At 44.6% G+C, this 17,362-nt stretch overlaps 1 protein-coding gene across 1 annotated transcript in view; it reads left to right on the forward strand.

Annotated features, from left to right (window-relative positions):
• Window positions 1-17,362, forward strand: part of LOC119396986 (structural maintenance of chromosomes flexible hinge domain-containing protein 1) — a 218,328-nt gene that overhangs the window by 170,406 nt on the left and 30,560 nt on the right. Inside the window, exons 39-42 of the mRNA XM_049416665.1 lie at window positions 1,083-1,203; window positions 6,189-6,328; window positions 15,459-15,608; window positions 15,673-15,792. Of these exons, the coding sequence (XP_049272622.1) occupies window positions 1,083-1,203; window positions 6,189-6,328; window positions 15,459-15,608; window positions 15,673-15,792 (531 nt within the window). The remainder of the gene's footprint in view (window positions 1-1,082; window positions 1,204-6,188; window positions 6,329-15,458; window positions 15,609-15,672; window positions 15,793-17,362) is intronic.

Genomic DNA, 17,362 nt, shown 5'->3' on the forward strand with positions numbered 1-17,362 from the left:
TCGTAATTCTCTCTGGTTATAACAGACCCATTCAGCATTTACAACAGACCAAAATCCTCTTCACTATGAAGGCCTGTTGTAATTAGGTTATACTGTACATGCTAATGGCTTACCAACATACCCAAGTGGCAGCCATAGAGAAGGCATCCTTGGCTTTCACCCAACGCTCAGATGTGCATGACACAACGTCCGCTCGTCACTCCGGTGCCTTGCTTGAGCACAGCAGCGCACACTGTCGAGGCTTGTTAGTGCCCATCATGCACTACCTCACTGCCCCACTTCTAGGTGGTGCCACCTCCCTTACCATTGGGTGGTGGCTCAATGGTATGGTCGGAGCACGGTGTTGCTGTGTTGGAGGACCGGGGTTATATTTCTTGACTATGCACCCAGGTCGAATTTATATCTGAGTGTGACCTATAAGGCAAGACAGTACAGAAGCCACGCTTGTTAAAAGCCAGAGCTCACTTTTTTTTTTAACGTGCGGTCATTATGCGGGCGAATACGTTATTTGTGGGCTGTCTCTATGGGGACTTGTAGAGACCTTGTCACTTTGCCTGATCATAGAGCACACATTGTCATATTGAAAATCAGTTCTGCGGAAACCCGCAAGGTGGCGGAAGGGTTAAGAAAGGGAAAATAGACAACGACCCATTTGTAGCATGAAGCCGCAAGGAAATCCATACGGATTTCTTAGAAATAAAGCCTCTTAGTCGCCGAAAAATTCGTCCTGGTCCGGGGTTCGAACACGGGACCAACGCCTTTCCGGGATGGTCGCTCTACCAATTGAGCTAACCAGGAAGCTAGCAATTGGCAACGCGAGGGCGAATTCATCGACAACTTGAAGCAACTGGACACATATTGAAAATCAGTTCTGCGGAATCCCGCAAGGTGGCGGAAGGGTTAAGAAAGGGAAAATAGACAACCACCCATTTGTAGCATCAAGCCACAAGGAAATCCATACGGATTTCTCATAGTTATAGTTATGTGGAGTGGTCAAAATCAGAATTATGAATCTCTCTGGTGTGCTGTCTCACTATGCAGGCTGTGTATAATCTGTACTTCTTTATTTTCTGTGCCTCTAGAACCTGCAAATCCAAGAGAACACTGAGGGAGTGGATGGTTTCCAGTACATTCTGCGATTTACACCCAAGTTGCACAAGACGGCCCTTCCCAATTATGAAGTGCCTTTTCTTTTCTACAACGGCAAGTATTCAGAGCAAATGAATGCCCTGTAACACACCCATAGTAGGAGTTGTTACAGTCAGGACACTCAACTCTTATGTGTTCATTGAATTGGAGCAGTGCCTGTATGGGCATGCCACCTTTAGTTGTAAGCAATGCATCTCTACCTATGCGAAAAAATACTTTTGCTCACTTTATTGTCACTCTAAAAAAACTTTAAAGAAAATTTGAGTGAATGTGAGTCTGCTTGAGGGAAATTTTGGTGAGCCTGAGTCCGAGTGAGTCCTTAAAGGGACACTAAAGGCAAATATTAAGTCGACGTTGATTGTTGAAATAGCGGTCCAGAAACCCCATAGTGCTACTTTTATGCCAAGGAAGTGCTTATTTTGAAATAAAATCACGTTTTCGTGGTCCCCATCGCGTTAGCGCACTTCAAATCACCCGCCTGAAATCAGACTTTCATACGTCACTGCTGCTGTGCCCAACGTTGCCCGCCTTTACTGCGCGGCCGCCGACACTAGTAGCAGCAGTGAAAGTAGCGGGACCCACAGCAGCAACAACGGCCATCGAAGCCATCGAAGCTTGCCGCAATGGATGTGGACGGAGAACTTGACAACGAGACATTGGCTCGCGACGCTGGGCTCCAATTCAGCTACTTGAGCCCCGATGAACGCGGTATGCTGCTGAGGGCTTGTAGTGCCGGCGTCGTTGCGTGCGGCATTTTGTCGAACTTTCTGTAAGAGCGACTTTCACGAGCGCGCAAAACACATGCGGCAGTACGCGATCCCGAAACTACCACTGAGACGCAACCGCGTGAGCGAAGCAGGGCGCCGGGCGAAGCGCAGTTCGGCGAAAACGGAACCTTTGAACCATGCGCGCTGTTCCCCATGGCAACGCCACAGAGGTTCTTTTTTCCCATGAATCAAACGGAAACGAACAAACAGCATTTTATTACATCTTGATGCACGGAAGGTTCTTTTTTTATTGCGGCTAGTTAGATTACTAGTGATTTATTGTAGGCAGACTCTCATACGTCATCGGGATCACTTCGAAAATGTCCCACTCGTGGCGCTCATCGTGTGATACATTTAGCTTAATTTCTCGGTAAGTAGGGCACTGCTGTTGATAATATTGCCGTTTTAGAAGTTGTCATACATTGAGCTTTCACTCTGACATAAATTGTTATTTGCCTTTAGTGTCCCTTTAAGCGCAAGTTATATTTCATGAGAGTATGAGTGAGCTCCATGGTTTTTTTGTTTTTTTTTTCGACCTATGGCTGCACCACACGTCAGTAGACGTAAATTTGCACTTGGTGATAACTGCATATTACCATTTAGAGTATAATTATGCGATTTTCTGGCAGGTACATATTAGCTAGGTTTTACCATATATAAACAACGTTGCTAAGGGGACACTTTTGTTTGGCAGTACAGGTCTGCCGTAATTGGGCTGGTACAAAGGCTGTGCAAGCCAATACGGCAGGTTGCTCTGTGTCTTCATATGCCCCTCTTGTTGGCAGTTGCATTATTGCGGTGTTTTGGAGATTCATTGATACCTTGTTAACTCGAAGTAGTAAAAACAAGAAAAAAATTTGAGACAAGCAGATTTTCGAGATAAGCAAAGTTGTGCAAATTCCACTGAGAGGTCTAGTTCTATCTAAAAACGTTATCACTACTGCCCAGTTTCTTAAAGCGACCGACAACTCACCAGAATGTGTGATTAGATTCTGGTAGAAAAGACTGAAACATAGTGACAGATTCCAGCATCCTTTTCACGTTGTGAGTAGGATTTATATTTTTAAATCTTGTTTAAAAGTAACAAAAACCGGTATGTCACATAGCCTAGCGAAAGGGCCTTGAAGCTGGATTATGGAGTTGATCACTTTGCTGTACATATTCACATAGTCTGATGCTGTCATGTGTGCCATAGTTCGTCCTGAAAATTGATGTATGTATATTATTATCCATCCCCGTTCTATTTTGGGCTGCCTACGAGGTAAAAGGAGTTGCACGGTGAGAAACTGCGCTCCCTTCGCGGTAGCCAGTGGAACATGTCGAGCCGCAGTGTATGCTCAAGGAGTGCGCGCATGGGCAGCAAACCACCGCGCTCGAACACAAACCGCTCTCACGCTCACTGTTTGCAGCATGTGCTGTCACTTGTGTATACGACCTTATATTCGCCGCAAATATAAAAATTCTGATTACAAACGTTTCACGGCGTTTTCCACGTTACCATTTTGTAATTAGACACTCTCACTGGTAAGCTTTCCGTTGCGCTAAAGAAAATAGGCACCTTAAAAATTGGTTGTCGGTCCTTTTAACAGGAGCACCTAACTGGCTCTATGTAAAGGTTTTAAAGAAAAGTACAGTGGAACCTCGATTATCCATCCCCCGGTTTTGCGATGACCCGCATTTTACGACGAATCGGTTTGGTCCCGGCAAAACCCCCAGAAATAATGTATTTAAAACCTTGGTTATACGACGCAATTTTACGCCGATCCCGCATCTTTCGGTTTCGGTTTTGTTTTCACGTGCAGGCACTTTTTAGACTCGATTTGTCGGGAGAAAGATGCGCGTTGGATTCGATATCTTAAAGTTAAGGATAACTACTCACTCACGCCTCATTTAACTAAGTAATGCTGCCATTAGCTGCCATTTTCAAAAATAATTTGATCTACCATCCTTGGAGAACCTCAGGGTCTTGTCATGGGCTATTGAGGCGGTCTGTTCCCTTTTTTTGGGCAAAGCTGACTGCCACTGCCAATATTTTTAGGTTTTCGATAGGGGTGTGCGAATATTCGAAAGTTTCGAATATTCGTCGAATATTACATTCGAAATATTCGTATTCGATTCGAAAATTGTGTATTCGAAAAGTTTCGATATTCGATAACTTCGAATATTCGAAAAATTCGAATACGCGATTCGATTATCATGCATAAAATAACTCGTCTTCCACATTTCTGCTGCGTTCGTATTGCTAAAAACGTTGCCGAGAGGAGCGATAAACATCCTAAGTACACGGAGGCACGATATCTGCCTGCGACGAGCGCCCCAATACGTATGATTTATTGCTGGTGCATCTCCAACGTGCAGCGCTGTTGGCGATCATGTAACCGTACATTTTGAATATTATGCGGCCGTAACGTGCCGCACTACCACTCGTTCACCATGCGGGACCACTTCTGAAGAAATACAGTGACCCACGTGACGGGTGGCGGACTGTTCAGATACCCCAGTCTGGGAAAGCTTTGCCCCATGTAGCTCCCTATACCAGCCACTTCTGTTCCAAGCGAGCGTGCCTTTTCAGTGGCAGGGGAGGGGGGTTCTCTGTTACAAGGGAGCGCCTGCTGCCTGATCATGTGGAGCAACTCATATTTCTTCATGATAACATGTATTTATTACTTTCATTGTGCCGTGATATTTGCTTGTGTTGTGATGTGCATTGTGCTAGCCTAGTCATTGTGTTCTGGAGATAGCAGTGTATGTTGTGCTGCCATGTTTTTATAGCAGTGTATGTTGTGCTGCCATGCCAAGGCTGTTAATGTTTTTTTTTTCAAATAGCTACATGTTAAATAAAATATTGTTACTGTGGAGGCATTTTTCCTTTGATATTCGATATTCGATTCGATATTCGAAGGTGGATATTCGTATTCGATTCGTATTCGAAAAATTTGATATTCGCACACCCCTAGTTTTCGATTATACGACGCCCGGATTATATGAGGGTTTTGCGTGGTCCCCTCATAGTCGTATTATCGGGGTTCCACTGTAATGACATACCAGAGCTATCAACCAGCTGTGTTTACCGGCACTGCCTTTTTGTTTAGTGCAGAAAGACCGAGTAAGGCTGCTCTGCTTCGCAGTAACACTTGCACCTAGCAAAGTTTTCTTGTGTTGCTTCACACATCGCATGTGCCAATTGTCCCAGCTGCTGCACTCAACTTTATTTCGCATCAAGCGAAGCATGTTTCTTGTTCGGCTCATGTCGTCACCCCTTGAGTTGCTGCATCGATACTACCACGATCACCATGTGTGACGCCACATTGTTTCACTTAAGAAAATGGTCAAGCGACCCGATGTTGCAGGTGAGATCGGTGTAACGCACCGCTAAGTCCAGAGAATCGGCCTTCTCTGTCAATGTCGTTGTGACTGGAAGGCTAGGCTCCTTTCGCACGATGCAGCCACACCACACAATCAGCACCGTTTTGACATCCGGAAACTTCGAGCCTTGAATCCGCTTCTTTGATTAGGGCTACCTTTCTTCGCAGTGACTTGCTTTGCTTTGGCAGCGTTATCCTTGCCACACCAAACGGCCGACAAAAAAATCCGCGCGAACCATATGAACCGTGCTATTTTGCAGGGCCTGCCTCTGTGCACTATGTGCACGTCTATAGCGTCACATGAAATGACACAGGGTTGCTTGACAAAGTTGTTTTGCCGCTAGGTTCCAACTTCACATTCGGGAATAGTGTCTGCTTTGTCATAAGTGCCTCGCGCGAACCTTGTGAAACGGTTCGGTGGCGAAGTTTTTGTTCCACTCTCAATCAAGATTTCGAGATATCTGAAAGCGGGCACAGAAATACTACGAGGTAAAGGGCAATAAACACACTGCACCTATGAGAAATCATTCAGTACCGCGGAAAATTTCGACTTAGCCGATTTTTCGAGATATACGAGTTCGAGTTAACGAGGTATTACTATACCTTGAAGATAGAGGTAACACAATGCAGCTTTTTTTCTAATGGTGGAAGGGAGCATAGCAGTGAGATATTTCATTAGAAATAATTGTGGGGCAATACTTAGAACTTTAATTTACTGGAGTTTTTTTAAAGTACTACATGCACTTCTGCCGGGACCATCTGTGCAGTCCAAATTCAAGATTTCGCATTACCGGGTTTCAACTCTAGGCATTTCTTTCCTGATTCTACTTTTTCACAGCTGACTGATTCGCAAACATTCGCTTGCACATGTTTTTAAGAACCTTTGTTCTGCATTCACTTCTTTCAGATGCATCAAAACAAGAAGAGATGGCGAAATTAACCAAGAAGAGGACAGATCTGCTGAAGCAGCTGCAGACTTTTGAGGACCTCTTCCAGACAACTGAGAACATCTATATTGAACTCGAAGGCAGGATGCTTTCACTGTATTTTTAGGCCTGTTGCATGCATTAATACTTGCTGTTTACAATGAACTTCTTCAACTTTGCCTGGGTTTGAAACATTAAGACTTTTGTAGTTTCTCACTGATGGACAGGCATGCCACTAGGGCTCCAATAGAGCACCCTTGCTTCCCGTGACAGACGCCACCTCTGTATCATACGCTTTTATTCTAGTTCATTGCAGAGCACAGTGGAATACAGTAAATGCCTAAAGCATTGAGAAAAAATAGTGTTCCGTTTATATAACATGGTTTTAGAGGGGAAGGAAAACTGTTGAGTTTATTCAACATCTTCATTTGAGCTCAATTGGACTTCACGGCGGTCCCCATTGAGTCAAAGTTATTGGTTGGTGGCTGTACTTTGTCACAGATTTAAACAATGAAATAATTTTCTTAACATGGAAAATGTAGCTGAAACGGGTAACAGTAAATCTTTCTGAGTTCTGGTATCGGTGTGATAAATTGTGTACATCTACCAAATTTCAACTAAAGATTTCTGTAAATAAGAAGATATTTTTAATCGCTGTGCCCACGCCTTAACCCCTTAACTGCTTATGATGAGCTTGAGAAATTGTCACTTTTTTGCTTATGACAAGCTGTGCTCGTCATGGCTCTTCAGCAATGTTTCAAGAGGCTTTTGACAAGCTTAGCTCGTCAAATGGTGTTTTCCTATTTAAAACATATACGGCAGCATGGGTTCTGTGATTGGCGTAATTAGTATAACCTCATTACAACAGACCTTCATAGTGAAGAGTATTTTGGTCTGTTGTAAAGGGAGTATGTAAAATTCAAGTACTGTTACAACAGACTTTTATGTACAGTAAAATCTCGTTAATTCGACCCCCGTTAATTCGGAATTTCGGTTAATTCGGACGCGGCGTCTGGTCCCGTCCAAAATGTGCATTGTTCTATGGCTGAGAACTCTCATTAATTCGGACAGATTCGACCGCGCTTCGGTTAATTCGAACTCCCGACCGAGGTCGGGTCGAGACGGGGAAGCAGCAGCGGATACCGCCACGGCCGCGGTTCGGATATAATTCGGATTCGCAGCCGAAATCGACGGCGCATCTAACACTTCGAGATCGGATCATGGCCTCCGAGATTTAAAACGAGGTAACGAGATCGGATTATGGCCTCCGAGATTTAAAACGAGCTTTGCATCTCGGAGGCACATACACAATGAAAGGCAGTGCATCGCTACTGTCATCAGCAACAGGCAACATGGCGACGGTCCGTCCGCGTTATCAACGCGATCAGCCAGCCACTAGGGGCTTTAGCCACGAGTGGTGGATGATAAGAATAGCGTAGAATATGGCATAAGGCATCGTTCCGCGATAGCACCCCTGGTGTTCCGCAACGTGCGCGGTGAAGCGTTGTGCAGGCCTGGCGTTCCGGACTTTCCGCACGCCTTTCTACGTACGAGCCGTGCAACATTATCAACACTGACGAGACAGCGCTGTTCTTTAAGGCTCTGCCTGAGAAGACGATCGTGTTTAAGGGGGACCCGTGCGTCGGCGGGAAACGGAGTAGAGAGCGGGTGACGGTTCTTCTGGCTACGAACATGACCGGCACAGAGTAGCTGCCGCTGCTGGTGATCGGAAAGGCTGCGAAGCCAAGATGTTTTAAGAACATTAAGCAGCTGCCTGTCGACTACCGCTTTAATAGAAAGGCTTGGATGACGGCCGAAATATTTCAAGCGTGGCTGCGTCAGCTAGACCGCCGCTTTGCGGCACAGTGTGCGCGGACAGCCACCTTCAGGAACTTAGCAAAATTGTGATTTCCTTGCACGTTGCCTCCGCGAAGCAAACCGCGATCACCGACTTCTTTAAGAAATAAAAGTCTGGTGGTGGCGGAAACATTTTTCTAGTGTTTTGATCGTACTCGCGATAATTCGAACCCTCGGTTAATTCGGACATTCTCTCTGGTCCCGTGAAGTCCGAATTAACGGGGTTTTACTGTATACGCTGAATGGGTATGTTATAAGGCACTGACTACGGTGATGGGGCCCGTCATTGCAGTACCGTCAACATTCTACAGTCGGCTCCTCCCGTCGCTCCACTGTAGAATGTTGTCCAACACGATTATCTTTTAAAAAGAAGTAACACTACTTGAAACAATACTGAAAAAAGAAAAAAAAAAGATGGAAAAATTTCTTGTTCAGCGCGATTAGAACCGAGGTTGCACAGGAACAACGCATCATCCGAACGCTAGGGCTGTCTAACCGCCGCAGACTTGAACGAAAAAGTTACGGCCCCTTCAGAGCAGTAACGTTGACGTTGACGCATAACCTGAAAAAAGGGGGGGGGGGTGTGGAAGGAACTGACGACCTGCAGCCTTAGCACTCCTTGGAGAGCGCGCCAACCAACTACGCCACGATCGCCACACGGCCGAGGGCGTCTAAAACGACCATAAATCTACGGTAAAGGGGCCCCTCACAACTACGGGGACGGCCCCCGTCACCGTAGTTGCTGCTTTAGAATGATGGGGCCCGTCACTATAAGTACGGCGCTATTATGACAGGCCCTGTCACTATTACAATTTACACTACCGGAGAGAATTAAGAGTCAGAAACGCGGTGAAAGAACGGAAGCTACATAGAAGTGCTGTAAAAAATTTGTTGCGCCTGCCAAGGTAGCAAGAATTAATTCGGAAATCGCAAAAAAAAAAAAAACAGCGTTTTTAAAAAAGTTATAGCTCCGCAACGGGGCAACCGGGCACCGCCATTCTGGGCTCATCGGAAAGAGCATTTTTCTGTATGCCAATTCCCCGCTCCAGCTAGCTCCTCCATGCAGAAACAAATGTACAAAAGGCAAACATTTGACGTTCGTTTCGAGGCCTCCGATTGGCTGCTTCTGCCATGTTGTTCCAGCACGTCCTGCCATTGGACCAATGCTCTCTCCAAGAGAGCGTCGTCTGCTGCTAGCGTGTCGAGAGGTCACGGCTGTCGAAAATTGCGCTACTTAGTGACGCATTCGCACTCGTTCTGTGTTCACGGATCGACATTCATTTAGAATATAATTACGCTTTACTTTGGCAGCTTCAAGCGGAAGCTCAGTCGTCAGATTTCGATATCGCACCGCACTCGTCACAAACATCGCAGTCTTGCATCTCAGACTTGTCGCACCCGCGGTTAGGGGTTCCGCTCATCAGCACTTCGTACCTCGTGACGAAGACCATCCGGGGACAACTCTTTGTACTCGCGATTGAGCATGACATACTTTGAAACATCGGGCACCGCGGCCACGCACATCGCAACCGAGCTTTCTGCTTGAAGTCGTGGCTACGCTCACGATGCCCATGTACGAGACGAATCCGAACTTTACGGGCAAGAACAGCGAAGAAGCCGCAACGTGCTCCGTCGCAAGCAGCGAATCACATCTCCCTCTGGCTCCTCGGAACCGCGGATGGGCATTTACGCTTCAGCAGCGTACCCCCCTGCCAAGCTCACCGTGCAACGACCGTTCGGAGCGGTGGTGGCAGCGGTTCACAATTTCACATGTCGGGACCCCAAAACACAAGACCAGGCATGCTGCGTGCCGATTTTTTGTTGCCGCAGCTAGGCATAACTGATCATTTACAGACTGGAGATCGGCGGCCTTTGTTCTCAAATCGGTACGTCGATATCCGGCGCACTGTTCCCGTCCCAAAAGTATGCCAAGTGATGTTTGAAGTTGGAAGTTATTGAATTTGGAATGTCCGTGGTAGAAAAGTCCGCTGTAAAGGGGTCCTGACCACCTTGCTGGCCTCACATTTTAGTCAGTTATATCCGAATGTCCGTTGTACAGGAAGCCGTTGTAAACGAAGCTCAATCAATGGAACAGATGGGGAGGTCCGCATAACGCCACAAATTGGTCTGTAGTATCCAAATGTCTGTTGTAAGCAGATCCGTTGTAACGAGGTTATACTGTATTGAATGAGAGTCTGCACACTAAACGGCGAAATTGGTTAGGAGTTTGGGCAGCACCCCCTCCGAAATTCTGATGGAGGGGGGTGTTTTACGGAAAATAAATATAATAAAAATAGGTGTTTTTCAAGGCCTTCTTCAGCAAGTGCCACCCCAGAAAAATATTCCTGGCTACGGGCCTGGGTATTACATGACGGTGCAAAATATCACGAATAAAGCAATTTTATCTGTTGTAAAATGTTTTCACAAGTATTATTTCGTTTTGAACATGTTACTGAAGCATTTCACATCATAAACAAAATTTGGCAATTTTGGAACAATTTTTCGTAATTTAATTGGCACTTAAGGGGAGACACTGGTCTGAAAACTGCTTGTCTCAATTTTTAGTATTTCTGGCTGAAATTTACACACAATATGTATTTTCGACTGCTGAAAACAAATATGCAATTACTTTTTGTCTGTCATGCACGGATTGTAAGATTTTGACTGTTCCATACACTTGCATTCTGCCCAGACTTTTGACAGCTTTCTCACAAAATACCTTTATGAATTTGATATCACTGCATCCTATAAAGACCAGAGAGTGCAACATAACCATAACTTAATTTTTAGCTTTATCTATTCAAAAGTTATGGCCATAACAAGTACACTAATGAGAAATCAGAAACTGTTGCTTAATTTTGCTGCTAATTAAATCACAGTTATTAATAAAAATGTTGTAATTTCTTGGTTTTCTTGCACTAATCAATGCATAAGCTTTCAAATACCACAAAATTATCAAATCTGACCACTACATCAAAAGATATTGTGGGCAACAGCCTATAATGTGATGAAAAATGTGGTTTTGCAAAAATGAGAAAAGAAGTTTAGAAACATGGTGGGCACTTATTTTGAACTGGAAAAGGCTTGAATTGGTGTTCTTAGGATAGTAGAAGCCACCAGGAACATAGTCATCATTATTCTTCTTAGTATGGTTTCTTTTCACTCTGGTCTCGCTGGTGATATACTGCATTCTTGCAGCTGCCGATATCACTTCCTCCCAAATGCACGAGCAAATTCTGAACTTCTAACGACTGCCTGCCATTGCACTGTGATCAGTTAGCCATCTCCGCAAAATGGCGAACAATGCGACGATGCACCACTGTCTAGCAGAAGCATCCTCAAGCATCCAAGATGGAAGGAATAATTTACCCCGTGTGATAGAAATGCACCAATGCTGTGCAAGCAATTTTTTTTTTTTAGAGCGCAATGGCTTCGCCTCTGCTAGATAAAAAGCGTTCTTGTGCTAGGAACAGCTAATAGAAAAGTGTGTGTTTCAAATTAGACCAAAATGGCTGTGATACTTAATGTGGTTGCTGCACGGTGCGCTATTGAATGGGACTTTTTGAGGTGCTTTGGTGAGCAAAAATGGTCATGAAACTGACTTCAAGACCAAATAACTCGGCAAGTATGCATTACATGTCTGTAATATTTTGGAAACGACTTTTTTAGACCTTCTAGATTATCAAAAAAAATATTTCAGAAAATTGTTTTTTTCAAAATTTTTCCGCCTCCCAGACCAGTGTCTCCCCTTAAGGGGAGATGCGGATCGAAGACACTTTTTTTTTAATATTCATCCTAGAGCAATGAAACTTGGGGTATTTGTAGAGATTTTTATGCTGATTTCAAATATATAATTAGTTTTCTTGTAAGTTGCATACTTTTTGTTCTGCACCATGACAAATGTGTAAAACATAGGCCTTTTAGCCCCCCTATTTCGATCCTTAAACATCTATACATTTTGACAATTAATGGCTCATATTGTTCCATTTGAACTGTAGAGTGCCGAAAACTATCCAGAAAGTGCATAGAAAATATTTTTTAGACGTGAAAAATTCAAACATGGGAAATCCAAATATTACCCAGACCCCGGTAAATGTTTACTTGCGAATTTTCTAATATGCATAAATAACATTGAGATTTGGAGGAGATAACTGCACTCCTCACACCTTAGAGAAAATTTGGGCAAAATTTCATGCAGATCCGAGCACCAGAAATACCAAAACAAGAGGGGTATGCTGAAAAAGTTGCCAAAAAGTGTGTTTTGAGAAAAACGAATTTTAAAGTTAACATTGGATGTTTATTTATGAAACAGGTAACAAAATCCGATCAAAATTGCACACAAAAGAGGTAAATTGTTCTTCTAGTAGCCACTGCCACTAAAATGAGCCAGCGCCATAAGTTTCTCCTTCACTGCTCTTTCGAGCAGAGTAGTTATTGCACGAGCTCCCGCTGCCGTAGGTTCTGCTTGCGATCGGTCCGCCACTTGCCGCCCCTATGCTGGCCTCCTCGCTCGGAGCAACTCGCCGCAACGTATACGTCATCGAAAGAATACTTTCGGGGCACTCGCTGTTCTCGCATTGCAGTTCCAGAAACGATGCCTTTGCGTTTGTAAGCTGATTCCCGGACGCGTATTCCCGAACGGTGACACGGACACGCTGCACCAATCATGAGGATGTTCAATGCTGTTATGTCAGCGATCAAGGAAGACTCTTTCTACCGTGATCTTTCTTCGTTGTCGAAGAGTTCGATGTTCTCTTCGAGAGGCCCTGACATACTCGAACGCCGTGGCAAACTCGTCGGAAGCATCGCCGTCGCCGTCGCTAGGCCTCGCGGCAGCAGACGCACTTGCCGTTCGGCGAGTGTTTGGCTTCAATTTGCGCTGGCGTCCTCAAAATTTGTTCACCAAGCGATACTTCACTGGCCGGTGACTGCGCTTGCTACGGTTCTCTTCATCCATGATGAAAATAAATACGCGAGAGAAACGTTCAGCTGCGCAGCTCGATGAAACACGGACCCTGCAAGCAGGCTTCACAACACGCAAGGCGTGCAGCGGCCAATGGCGGTCCCCGATCCGTCCCACGTGATTTAAAAACCAGTCGCAGCGCTCGAAAAGCGCGGCAAAAGCATGCTTTCTTTATTATTTCTTGCGCTTCTGTAGCGCGGGAAACCATGGTTATTTGAAGATCGCCTCATGCGATCCCCAATGGCAAGCGGCCGCACGTTATCGGCAGCGAGGCGCTAGAAGACGTCACACTTTCGGACAAGATTAACAGCCACCTTGGGCTCTTTAGACGCAATTTTAACGCATTTCCAGCTGAGTCTCGACTTTGATTTTTATTTTCGGAACAGCAGAGATACTAATCTTAACAAAACAGGTGAAATCGAAAAATCAATAATTTTTTGAAAAAACTCGCGTATTTCGACCCGCATCTCCCCTTAAGGGGTTAATTGAATGAAGCCTAGCACTAACAGTGCATTGTAGTCAAGTCCTACTGTTGCATAATTGACAGTGTACAGGAAAAAATTTGTTAACAAACAAAATTTTGTTTTTGGCCACATGCAAGATAAATGTGAGTTTGTTTGACTTCTGTTAATTTAGAGAATCAGATAATTTGTTATTTTTAGAGCTGTGCGAATGGCAAAATTTTGGGTGCAAAGCGAATTCGAATATTGAAGTGCGAGTGCGAATCGAATAGAATATTTTTCGAATATTTCTAGAATATTTTTCTAATACTTTGAAGCGAAATTGCAGATAAAAGGTTGGAGAGGATTCCTAAGCATATTCTTATGAGATAGCAACATGAAAGTGTTTCTTTTCGCTGGGTTGGTGTTTCATAGTTGTCTTATCAAGAATGAGGCAACGTATAGGCCGAATTGTGTTTATGTACATGATTTGGTGCAACGAAAGAGTTGCCGACAACACTTCACATGTGATAGGCAAAGATGCCATTTTTTTAACCTCTCCTCCTCTTTCAACTGCTGTGGAAGCCCAAGTGATGTGGTGGACAAGGGTGTGCTCCCTTCAAGTCCGGACTTCCAAATCTGCCTCGTAGACGTCGATATATAAGAACATCTAAAATTTTGGATGCTAAAAAGCTTTGGCTTCCGATTTTTCGGACTTCCTGTCCAAATTTCAGGTCCAAAACAGCATTAATTGAGCCCCCATCTCTGCCACATCTTTCATCTCCATGTTGGAACCAGCGTTTTCTTGAGTTAATACATTTGCGACCGTAACGGAGCTTGAAATATTACTAACAGCGCAAAAAAGTAATGTTATGGATCACCAACTTGCCCAACGAATCGCTTTCTTGAAAGGCGGCTTTGCCGCAATACGATATGTAACGAGGTGAAGCATATTGAAAATTTGAAGGGGTCACTTTCAATCGGACGTTGACTGTATTTGTCTTTGGGAAGTTAGAATTGTTCGAATAGTAAAATTCCAGTGCGAATCGAATCGAATAGCAAACACTATTAGAAAAATATTCAAAATTTCTATTATTCGCACACCTCTAGTTATCTTCCTTTGGCCTTAGCAAGCATATACACTAATTAATGGCATCAAAATCTTGACAGTTCTGACATATATAGCTACATCTCAGTTAATTTGGACTACGCTCAAAGCACGCTGTGCGGGATGTGCAGCAAAAGTCTAAGAGAGGTGCTAGTGGGCAACTGAAACAAACTGGCAGAGTGCCCATCGTCGTGCCCATCAGTGGCAACCATGTGGAAATGATTGGAAAGCCATAATGGTTTGAGCCTGCACAGCATTTCTGTGTGCAGTGATGACATCAGTGTTGTTTTTACTCTGCGCTTATTGGCTGTGTGCCTTGTGGTAGTCATCCACAACAGTGTCAATAGTGGCAGGCACTAGTTGCATTTTGACTGGCTGTAGTATGTGTGCAGCATCACAAACACTGCAGAAGCTGTGGAGGATGAAGCACGATTTCACCATGGCACTTGCACTACTCTCCAGCTGCATTGTAATGGATCGAAGATTTCTTGTCGACTGGCTCTCTGTTGAAAAAAATGATTGGACATTTGCGTGTAGTACTGCAAGGTACGTTGCATGAAGACACGGGTCTTGGACGGCAAGTTACTCACCGGATCGAGGTTGCAGTCCCGTGTAAAATTCCAAGTTTTAGGGAAATCCTGAACAAGCACTTCCTCCTTGTCTAGCTTAACTGTTGAGATCGAAATACTTATTGGAAAATTATTTGGTGTGAGGAGCTTTTTGTAGCAGTTTCTATGGGTAGCTGACTGGAAATGGAGAATTCTCCATTGTGGCAGAAATTTTGTTGTAGCAGATGTCAACATGACTTTTTTTAATTATTATTATTGTGAATTCTTGGATGAAGGGAAGCATGGTGGTTTGTCATCGTACAAGATATGTGCAGCCTGTATTTGAAAGAAATGATAGTTTTGATGAAACGTTTGAGGGAAGGTCACTTTTTGTTGCAGCTGTAATACGTGACGCCCAGACAGAAGAATCCAAGTACAGGGGCGAACTGAGGAGGATCGGGTTCAACAGCAATTTCATCAAGGAGGTGGGTGCTATTGCAGACACCAGGCTGCCTACATCTCATCTTTATCCACGCTTTCATATCTTAGGAGCATCATGTTGGTCCTGCCCTGAAGATCTCTGAGCAACAGAAGCAGGCATTGGACAATAAGAACAGGCGTGTGTACGTGCCTCCACCTTACCCAGACGAGCCTGGTGTGCTTGGCAAGGTAAAAGAAAAAATAATTTATTCACTGTTCCAGAATAGACAGCATATTATTGCCATTTCTGTGACCACTGGTTACCAGAATGTTTTGAAGCATTTGTAAAGTAATGAGGATAATCAACCAAATAGTACCTGTGCCCATTGTTAGCACGAATAGAACTGAGAGCGTGCCGTGTATAGGTATTGTTGGAGAGAGATTGATAAGCACACACCCACGCAACAATTTAGGCACTCCTGAACCCCAAAAGCGTCATCTGTGCAACAACCAGATTAGAAGCTTTTGATGTAGCTTACGTTCACCATACATTTGCTGGACAGCAAAACTTCTTTAATAGGTACGTACCTCCTTAAGTAAAGGGTTAAGTCATAGTTTTTGAGTTTTGATGAATTCTGGACACGGTCTCGTGCGTGCCAGTTCTCTCTATTTGTCCTGAAGACTCCCATATCCTGACCAAACCATCTGACCAAGTTTTGATATTGCCATTAAAATTCAATGATGAATATCTAAAATTACATATGCAACTTTTGCAATTTGTAAAAAATGGGTGTGTTGTAAATTGTGACACCCTACAACTTCCCTATATAAACAACTGCGTTCAAGTCAGTAATTAGAAAATTATTGAGCTTTTGGTAATTAGAACTTCTCTGTCACTTTAGTTGCGGCAAGGTATTTCTGCCTCGATTTAGAATTCGTGTGCGAAAATGACAGGAGGCTGACATTCATAGCATTTGTGTAAGAAAAATCTGTATTGTTTTTAAAGGACCCCTAAACCACCCAGCGGTCGAAATTTAGTTGAGGTGAGGAAGTTGTGCTCGAATTTACAACGAACGCGTAGCCGTGAGAATTTTTTGAAACGGTGCCGTAATAGCGGAGTTACACGCATTTGATGATCGAAACGCGACAATCGCTTCTTTCCCTCTTTCCTACGTTACCTTCTTGCAAAATCGCTTTGCCCTCCTCGCTGAATGCCCCTCCTCATCTCGCGTGGCATACGTCACCGCTGACGCGCTGTTCGAGACAGCGTCTACTTCCGGTTGCCGCGACTCCGACGACTCCGACGCTCCAGCTCGCCGTCAACTCTGTGTGGTATCTGGGTGCACTGTTCGTTGACTAACCGCTGTTGCTGCCGTGCCGGCCCGTGCCCCTACGAATCGTGCCGGTATGGACCCTGTGTTGCGCGCACGCCTTCAAAGGATCGCCAACGTGATGGGACCCGTACGGGGACACGCCGTGCCAGACCACCTCGGCTCGAGATGAGTTCACGGAGCTCATCAAACCGCAAGGCGTGGATGTGTAATTACACTAGCGACTTGGCGGTTGCGTTTTAGTCTGTCCGGCATTAAAGAAAGCGTCGCGTAAAACCAAATAAAATGTCCCCAAGCTGGCGCCAGGTCAAGTGGCGCCAGCTATGGAGGATTAGAAACAACTAACAAACGCGTAATCTATGTCCTCCAAGCATTCGGAAGCGCCCTTCTCGACTCGCTAAGCCTACAGCATCGATTATTTGAGTATGGCTCTCCAAAACGGGGCTGAATCGGTACGAATACCTTGCTGTTGAAGCTTAAGGACATGA

This window comes from Rhipicephalus sanguineus, chromosome 6, assembly GCF_013339695.2.
Source record: "Rhipicephalus sanguineus isolate Rsan-2018 chromosome 6, BIME_Rsan_1.4, whole genome shotgun sequence".
Lineage (NCBI taxonomy): Eukaryota > Metazoa > Arthropoda > Arachnida > Ixodida > Ixodidae > Rhipicephalus > Rhipicephalus sanguineus.